This window comes from Drosophila kikkawai, chromosome 2R (assembly GCF_030179895.1).
Source record: "Drosophila kikkawai strain 14028-0561.14 chromosome 2R, DkikHiC1v2, whole genome shotgun sequence".
In the NCBI taxonomy this organism is placed as follows: Eukaryota; Metazoa; Arthropoda; class Insecta; order Diptera; family Drosophilidae; genus Drosophila; species Drosophila kikkawai.
The window spans coordinates 21,364,027-21,372,161 of NC_091729.1; the positions used below are offsets into that span (position 1 = coordinate 21,364,027).

At 38.3% G+C, this 8,135-nt stretch overlaps 3 protein-coding genes and 1 non-coding gene across 4 annotated transcripts; 2 read left to right on the top strand and 2 right to left on the bottom strand.

Annotated features, from left to right (window-relative positions):
• Window positions 1-2,418: 2,418 nt before the first annotated feature.
• LOC108085090 (very long chain fatty acid elongase F-like) lies at window positions 2,419-3,733 on the bottom strand. Its single transcript, XM_017181559.3, has 2 exons — window positions 3,486-3,733; window positions 2,419-3,412 (listed from the first exon to the last, which is right to left on the bottom strand). Exons 1-2 carry the CDS (start codon window positions 3,681-3,683, stop codon window positions 2,846-2,848), a joined length of 765 nt encoding a protein of 254 aa, XP_017037048.1. The 5' UTR covers window positions 3,684-3,733; the 3' UTR covers window positions 2,419-2,845.
• Window positions 3,734-4,550: 817 nt separating this feature from the next.
• Window positions 4,551-4,623, top strand: TRNAK-CUU (transfer RNA lysine (anticodon CUU)). Its single transcript has one exon. It is a non-coding gene; the product is annotated as a tRNA-Lys (tRNA).
• A 1,245-nt stretch (window positions 4,624-5,868) lies between these two features.
• Window positions 5,869-6,500, top strand: LOC108085099 (macrophage mannose receptor 1). The gene has a single exon (XM_017181571.3). It carries the CDS (start codon window positions 5,893-5,895, stop codon window positions 6,442-6,444), a length of 552 nt encoding a protein of 183 aa, XP_017037060.1. The 5' UTR covers window positions 5,869-5,892; the 3' UTR covers window positions 6,445-6,500.
• Window positions 6,501-7,177: 677 nt separating this feature from the next.
• On the bottom strand, window positions 7,178-8,013 carry LOC108085151 (mannose-binding protein). The gene is made up of 3 exons (XM_017181674.2): window positions 7,877-8,013; window positions 7,718-7,826; window positions 7,178-7,556 (listed from the first exon to the last, which is right to left on the bottom strand). Exons 1-3 carry the CDS (start codon window positions 7,916-7,918, stop codon window positions 7,279-7,281), a joined length of 429 nt encoding a protein of 142 aa, XP_017037163.2. The 5' UTR covers window positions 7,919-8,013; the 3' UTR covers window positions 7,178-7,278.
• Between the last annotated feature and the right edge of the window lie 122 nt (window positions 8,014-8,135).

The following is an 8,135-nucleotide window of genomic DNA, read 5'->3' on the forward strand; positions in this document are numbered from 1 at the left end:
ATTAGTATTTTCTTATTATTAAACAACCGATATTGCCTTTCTAAACGGTAGAAAGCTTAACTTATCAACCGACAGAAGAAGACATATTACACCTCTTAAAACATATCAATTTTTGATCATCATCACCAGTCGAGTGAATTTAGCTATTTCTGATTGACCGTTCCTTATGAAACAACAGAGGTTATATAAGTTCAAGAAATAACATTCCTTTCTGTGATCAGCGTTCAAGATCAAATTTCATTTTAAAATTTACTATGGTCACTTCTTTCCTTAAATATCATTAAAAACCTTAATTAAGCTAAGTGATTTCGGTGTAAACTTTATTGATGTGAAATAAAAGTAAAGCTGCGGTTGTTTTTCTGAACATTTGAGAAAGAACGTATAATTAACATGGAAGTTATTAGATCTTTTAGATTACTTCTCCAACATTTATATTATATTTATAAAAGGATTTGGTCAACATGTTTCTAGCCACAAATGTCTTTATTTGGATGCTGGGCAACATGTTCCTAGCTACATTTGAATTCATTTGCCAAAATTTTCTTTTGTCTTTCGAGCTGTTTAATTTTAAGTTTTATTTTGTTTTGTTTAATTGAAAAATGTTCTAATTGTTTTATACCTAAATCTATGTAACACATCGAAGAAGTCCTTTAGGAACATAGCACAACGAGTTGTCTTAAAGAACTTTTCACTCACGTTAACCATGGAAATCTTTCAGTCACGTTCAACTTTCACATACGAGAGATGCAACATTTTCGTGAAACGCAACGTGTACTAAACTGACATCAAATTTAATGATAAACTGCAGTTAAGCCAATTTACAGTTGACTTGTTTTAAGGGTGATACTGCCAGTGCAACTGCCACTGCCAGGGGCACTGGCAAATGCGTGGCACGCAATGTAGTGACTTTGGACTGACCTTCGTGGCGGATTTGCAAGCGACTTCCCTACCCCTCCCTGCGGCATATCGGAAAATCGCGTGCTACTTTTTTTTTATGCGAGAGTATTGCATAACTTTTGCCACCTTTCTGCGGGAGTGGCTTTCCCTTCCGATTGAATTGCAGCTCATCCAAGAACGAATCGAACAAGGAAAGCCACTCAGCTGGGTAGAGAGATTCACCTGCTGCTGCCACTGACAGTCTTTGCTGACTTGGTTGGCCATTAGTTTTAATTAGGCATCGGATAAATGTCTTCTTGCCAGATTACCCTAGGATCCGGCATCATAACGAAACTAAAAGCTGGTATAAAGAGCTCGCCTTGAGCCGGAAATTGCATGCAAATCGACATAAAATTAATAAACTCGAAAATTGCTTAGTTTTTCCCCCCTTTTGTTGCTGGTCTTCTAATTAGCTGGAAACTTTTTACCCCTCGGTATCCTTGTACTTTATCAGGAATTTGTTAATTAAGGAACTGGGCAACAGCTCTGATGGGGACATTTGGCTAAGATAGAGGAAGAAACGAGATGTGACACTGATTTGTCGGTAGCGGAGATGAGTGGGTTGAAAAAAATGTTAGTATATCGGTCATTCTACAAGGAAATTAGTTTATAAAAAAATTTAATTTAATATAATAAATATTTTTACTTAAAATCGCCCTAAGAAAATTCCGCTTTTCGTCCGTATTATTTAGGAATTCTTGAATAAATAATATGAATATGAAACAACATTTCTTTATAATTACTTTTCATACTCTTAGAACGGTTTTTTGTTTAAATTTAGGGCTAACTTGACCATTTATTTAATTGTTAATAATTATAAATAATAATAAAATAAGACATTATAGTTTATTTTATAAAAATAACACATATTATAGTACAAACATTTATCCCCACGTGCTAGCCAAGGATGTTAGAACTAGTTGGGAGTGCAGACGTCTGAAATTTGCATTTTTGAAAAATTTTAATTGTAAAATATATATTCTTTTAAATAATAAATTAAATAAACTTAATGAAAGTAGTTAAATCTTTTCTTTTTAATCTTACTAAGCAGTCAGAACTTTCAAAAAGGACAAGTTGAGGGTCCTTAAGATGTATTTGCTCGCCATAAAACAAAGCTAAACGTTTGACGACCTTCGTTTTACGTGCTGAGAAAATTTCCAACCGTTGCCCTCGTCCAGGACAAAGAGATAAATTAATTTGACGAAGGAGCAGGGACATTCAATGGCCTTAGCCAAGGAACCTTCTGCGTAACTTCCTGCTGTCGGGAAGGGGTCCTTTACTCTCAGCTTCTGCATCAGCTATCCAATTTAATTGCAATTTTTCCTTGCCACTGACCAAAGACAAATAACCAATGCAAATAGATCATGTCATTGTGTCAACAAGTTTAACAATTTAATTGGAAGAAGCGGGGACTAGTCCATTTGTGGCAAACATTGAAGATGGTATAGCTTTTTATAGCTTCATATATATAAGACTTTTGGGTAAAATGAATGAGAATTAAAAAATATGTATTATATTTAAAGTATTAGACTAATGTACATTAACAATATTATTCAGAAGCGAAAACGGTTGCTACCAAATTATACGAAGCCCTGACCCTGCATGGAGCTGTCACCGAAGTACCCAAGGATAATATGGATGAGATCCTAAAAATGCTTTCCGAGACCGGTGGAGGTGCGTCCCCAGTGGAATCAATTGTGCCCGCTAATGGGCTTCAAGGCGCCGGTAAGTGCTGCTCAGCAGCAGCAGGCAGCGAGTGCGGATAAGTGATATTCCACACAAACAATAGTAGTAATGTAATATTTATGAACTTACTTATATCCGATCTAACATGACATTTTGCTGTTTTCTTTTTGGCTTAAATTTGTTTCTTTTGAATGGAAAAATTTTGTGGCTACGCGGAAGGTCCTTATGAGGACCGCTTCGCATTTTTCTGGCTGGGACTTATGTACGACTGATAGTAAAACTTGGAGAACATCACAGTCAAGGCCGAGTACAGGAATCCAAAGGCATAGATCCCTGGTCGTGGAGCTTTGCAGTCGCTCTGCATAAGCATGTCGATCATATGGAGCATGATTAAAGCGAACTGGATGAGCTGGATCGTGGTGATGTACTTCTTCCACCAGAGGCTCGCCTTCTGAACTTCCGGGCTTATGGAGGACAGGAGGTAATAAGTGTACATACACGCGTGTACAATCAGATTAAGGACAACCATCCAGGCCACAAGTCCCCCATGATCATACAGGGTCTGGGTGAGGTAAGAGGCCAGGATCACTGCCACATGGTGGAAGACGTGCAGGAAGGATATCTGTCTGCTCTTCTTGCGCAGCACAAAGAACACCGTTTCCACCAGATCTAAGTACTTGTTGATGTAGTACGCGTTGGCAAAAAGTCGCTCTATATCTTTGCCCTCATGGTCCCAGGGTAGGGATAAGGGGCACCTCCAGTCGTAGAAATTATAGACGACATAGCACACCTGTAATTAATTATTTATATGATTGATGCGATGGATGTCCTGACGCAAGTCCTGTCCCTTCTACTACACTTACTAATACGAACAACGCACTATTGTAGACGATTTGGATGATGTTATAAGCCTTGATCACGCCGCGCAGTTCAAAGGGCTTTCGACTGTCCATGAGCTTGGGACCCAACTTTAGAACGAACAGCAGATAGGCTGCCAGCGCTCCAAGGGTGGGCCAGGGACTCCTGAAGAAAGCCAACCGAATTGGATCTGTTGAAGTCATCTTTCTAGGCTCCTTTCTCCGATAAGGTTCGTCGGCGACTAATCAAATGTCAATCATCGCGGCTTGGTTAATATAGCGTAATCGATTCAAAAGGCCATCAATTGGAATACATATCTATGCAAATGAATGCAGTGTTACTTTTTTACAAGAAATCTAGGAAGTGAAGCGTTCTGTCGAAATATAATGCAAAATGCAGTGACATCAAGCACCAACTGAAAAGACGTAGTAATGAAACTGAATTGCTAATTTAAATCGTTTGTTTACATTTTAAGCTTGTTTACAAAGTTTGAATATTGCATTTATAACCCAGCAGACAGAAACTTCGTTTATGATATTAAAAAAGATCGTTTTGCGGATTTCAGGCGAACATAATTTCCGATTCAGACTTATAAACGTTAATAACGTCATGGGTTTTGTGGCAGAAAAATGCTCCCATTTTCGGAACCCGAATAAGATTTCAATTGGTTAAAGGGTATAGCAATTTCCTTATATTTATTTTAAAATTGTTTTTATTTACAGTTTTTTTACATTACAAAGGTTTGCGAAGGTTAAGAGTTTGGGCTATAATTCTACCTTAACTATGGTACTTAAATATTATTGTGATTTGTTTATAAATTTAAACAAATTACAAATGTTTTTAGATAATTTCAACACTTTTGAACTTCCTTAAAATTAATATTGAAACGATATTTCTTAACTTCTTATGAATAATATGTCTCTTTCTGGTCTACTACATTTTCTCTTGATCTTTTTATAGATGATAGCATATAAACAAAAGCTGTATCTACATACATATATGTATGTTTTTTGTATGTTCTTGGTTACCTTAAACCACCAATTGAGCAGTTGGGAAACGATCGCAACATTGCCCGGCTAGCTCAGTCGGTAGAGCATGAGACTCTTAATCTCAGGGTCGTGGGTTCGAGCCCCACGTTGGGCGAAGATAACTTTTTTATTTTTTATGGATAATTTTAAAACAAATAATTTATTATTATTTTTACAACTTATTTACTGTTTTACTTTTTATTAAGTACAGATTAAATGGAAATTTTAATTTACTTCACATGATGTTTGTTAATTTATATTTTCTAGTACTTGTAAAACTTGTATAAAAATAAAATCAATTTGATTTAACACTCAAGGTGTTACTTTTCGTAAAAATAAGAGTTGGGTTTTAAAATTTCCCCCTCTCTAATCGTGTATATTTTCTTTAGCTTGAACCGGCTTTATCACTATTTACTAAACCGAGCAATAAATCCACTGAAAGGTAAATTTATAAACAGTGAATCAGTGTAATAGTAATTGAATACGGGAATTTGGCACCTTTGAAATGTATTTACATAATAAGGTTGGTGTGATTTTATATTTTTCAAGTGTTGTACTCTTTAACCATCAATGGAAAATGATCTCTTGCCCCTTGACATAAATGACCTTGTCCGCAACGTGAGTCTTTTATGCGTTTTGCAGCATGGGCAAATGCAAATGCGAATCAGAATGGAAAGCCATTCCCAGAAATCATATTACGCACACGCCCTCGGAACGCCACACTTGCCACAATGCAGCAGCCATTTCGGATTCCTCCATGTCATTTTCCTTCCCCTCACTTCCGGCCAGAAGGGAACGGGAATCCAGCGATCTGTGTTTGCACATTTCGCCGCTGTTCAATCCCAGCGGGACTCGTAAACACTTGGCCAAGACATGCACACACATAAACACAAAGGGGACAAGGAAATGCGCACTGAGATTGAGTGGGGAAAAGTTGGACTAGGGTTCCGTTCCGCTTTGGCAATTGGCAATCCTTGACCCGTCATAACGTCTCTGTCTCCCCCCGTCAGCTGACAGCAGAGTTAAATGAGATATGCTTTTCTACATTTTTTCGATAAATTTCCAAAGCTTGCATTTGGGGTGGGGTGGGGCGGTGCTGGGTTGGAGATGGCATTATTAGCGGGCGAAAACTTTAACATAAAAATGGCAAACGGATTTGCGCAGCGCTTAAAATGGAGATTTACTGGAGAGCAATATTTATGGCAAGGGGCAAAACAGTAAAGTGCGCTGAACCAATTTAAGGAAAGTACTTAGTTCTGGCCAGATTCCGTTGCTTATCTGGTGACATTGATGAATGAATGCCCCGGGGCAATTAGTACTTACTCTCGTAGTTTTGGGCTATATAAAGGGTGCTGCCTTCTGGGATTCAACAAAGCAAAACAAGATGCGTTCCCTTCTTCTGGTCTCCCTATTCATTGGCCTGGCCTGGGCTCTCCCGGAACTGGATGTCTCGCCAACGAGTCCTGCCCCTGGCAATGATACCTCCGAGGAGGAACTCATTCCTGCTTTTTCGCCCTTCAGCCGAACTGATGGCCGTTTTGCCTTGGGCACCTTTGCCCAGGTGAACTGGTTCCAGGCGCAGGCGAATTGCGCCGCCTTTGGCTATACCCTGGTCAGCATCACCTCGGAGTCGGATCAGCGCAGTCTGCGCAGTTTCCTTTACACCGTTGCCCGGGATCAGCAGGAGCTGCTGAGGGATCCTCTGTGGACGTCTGGCACTGACCTGGCCAACACTGACACCTGGGTGTGGTTCAGCAAGGGACGAGCCGTCAACTATCGCAACTTCCAGAACGGCCTGCCCGGTTACACCAGTGACGGCCGCCACTGCCTGGCCATCAACGGAATCAGCGGACTCTGGGTGAACGAGGAGTGCGGCCAGCAGCGTTTCTTTATCTGCGAGAAGCGTTGCCAGTTCGATGATGACGCCAACTTTTAGGGTTTTCTTTTCTTGATAAAATAAAATATCAAAGAATTAAGTGCAAGCAAATTGAATCGAATGGTTATTATTTTATTATTAATAGTTGTTGTTGTGGAAGGAAAAACCACTTGGGAATATGGTGCTTAGATTTGAATATTGTTGGAGGTTTGTCTGCTCCTGTTTAGAGGTTTTATTTTTCAAGCTTGTGTTTAGGAAACTATTTATTTCCAACTTAACAAATGCTCAAAAAGGAATAATCCAAATATTGTTTATTTTATTAACTACCGAATTAACCCTACTCCCAAAAAGTTTAAAAAGTAAAAGCTTAAAAGCCTGTGGTTAGTTCTAGCAGCCAGCTTTTGTTGGCCACAGTTAAAGCTTTTTTGTTAAGCTGCATTTTTAAGTTATATAGGAATAGGTACTAGAAATAATAATAAGATAATGAATAGGTTTTTAAAACAAAAATTTTCAACATATGTATTAGTATCATAATCAGTTTTCATAAAATTAAAAGAAATTGAAAAGGGAAATTGTAAGAAATTTGCCATATCTAAAATAGATTATATATTCTTTAGCAGCTATGTGAAACATTGCAGTACAAAGAAGACTAATGGCAAAGTATTTAAAGATGTATCTAGTATCTAGATCGAGTCATTCAGATAGTTTCACATTTTAAGCAGTTGTAATTCTGTGAGTTTAAATACCTTACTAACTACATATTCACCTGTTTTATATTGAATTTAAACTACACTTGCTTGCTGTTTCCTTTGTTGAAAACATTTTAATTATTTATATATTCACAATGGTTTACCTTAAGAATCTTTACTCAAGAAAACAGTCTCTCAATTTCAATTAGATATATACTTTTTTGTCTAACCCCGAGTAATCTAACATACAAATATTCTCGCATATGAAAAAGTTTTTCTCCGAGCAGTTAGCGCTGTGCCACATGTGATCACCACTGTCCAGGATCAGGCAAGCATCCTGGCCTCTTCGATTCGATTTGGGTTCCCTTTTAGCCCACTGTGCATAGGTCACAGGAATTCCGGTGCTGAGCCATGTCCAGGAATAAGATCGATACACGAGGTTTGTGGCACCCAGCCAGAATGTCATGTTGCCAAAATATTTTTCTATAGGAAGCGGAAGATTTATGCTAGGGTCATTAGGGTTTACATGTAATACCAAGATGAGTAACGACAAACTTAAAACTCTGTTGGGAGCAGAGAGAATTCAATTTTCTATTAAAATGTATTGTCGTTATGCATCTTGTTATAAAAGTCTTTGATCTCACCATTCCTAAACACATAGTCCAACATAAGCTGATGGTGTTCCTTGTTTCTAACTGTGGCCAAGACGGAACCAACTTGGTTACAGATATGGTTAGCTTCCAGCCAGGAAACCTAAAAGAATGTCATTTAACGTGCCAGCTTTTAAACGAGTCACAACTCACTTTTGCAAAACCAGCCAGTGAAAAATACGGCTCACAGTCCATTAAGGGATGACATTTTGGACTGAGAGTAAACTCCAATTCAGAGGAGTTATTAGAAGCAATAACCCACAAAGGCAGGCAGCAGACTATGACCAATATGAAAAACATACTGAACAGGGCTTCCTTCAAATACGAAAGCATTTATAGGGTCACAACAATGGGAAGACCCATTAAAAGAAGCTCAAAAAGCAATTAAGACTGCTTAAAAGTTATCAGAAGA

Excerpts from the sequence above, each read along its gene's own strand:
- LOC108085090 (XM_017181559.3), bottom strand. The coding sequence starts at position 3,683 with ATGACTTCAACAGATCCAATTCGGTTGGCTTTCTTCAGGAGTCCCTGG. Across the intron at positions 3,413-3,485 it reads ATAGTGCGTTGTTCGTATTA|GTGTGCTATGTCGTCTATAA; the intron begins GTAAGTGTAGTA and ends AATTAATTACAG.
- LOC108085099 (XM_017181571.3), top strand. The coding sequence starts at position 5,893 with ATGCGTTCCCTTCTTCTGGTCTCCCTATTCATTGGCCTGGCCTGGGCT.
- LOC108085151 (XM_017181674.2), bottom strand. The coding sequence starts at position 7,918 with ATGGACTGTGAGCCGTATTTTTCACTGGCTGGTTTTGCAAAA. Across the intron at positions 7,827-7,876 it reads CACTGGCTGGTTTTGCAAAA|GTTTCCTGGCTGGAAGCTAA; the intron begins GTGAGTTGTGAC and ends ACATTCTTTTAG. Across the intron at positions 7,557-7,717 it reads GGACTATGTGTTTAGGAATG|AAAAATATTTTGGCAACATG; the intron begins GTGAGATCAAAG and ends CGCTTCCTATAG.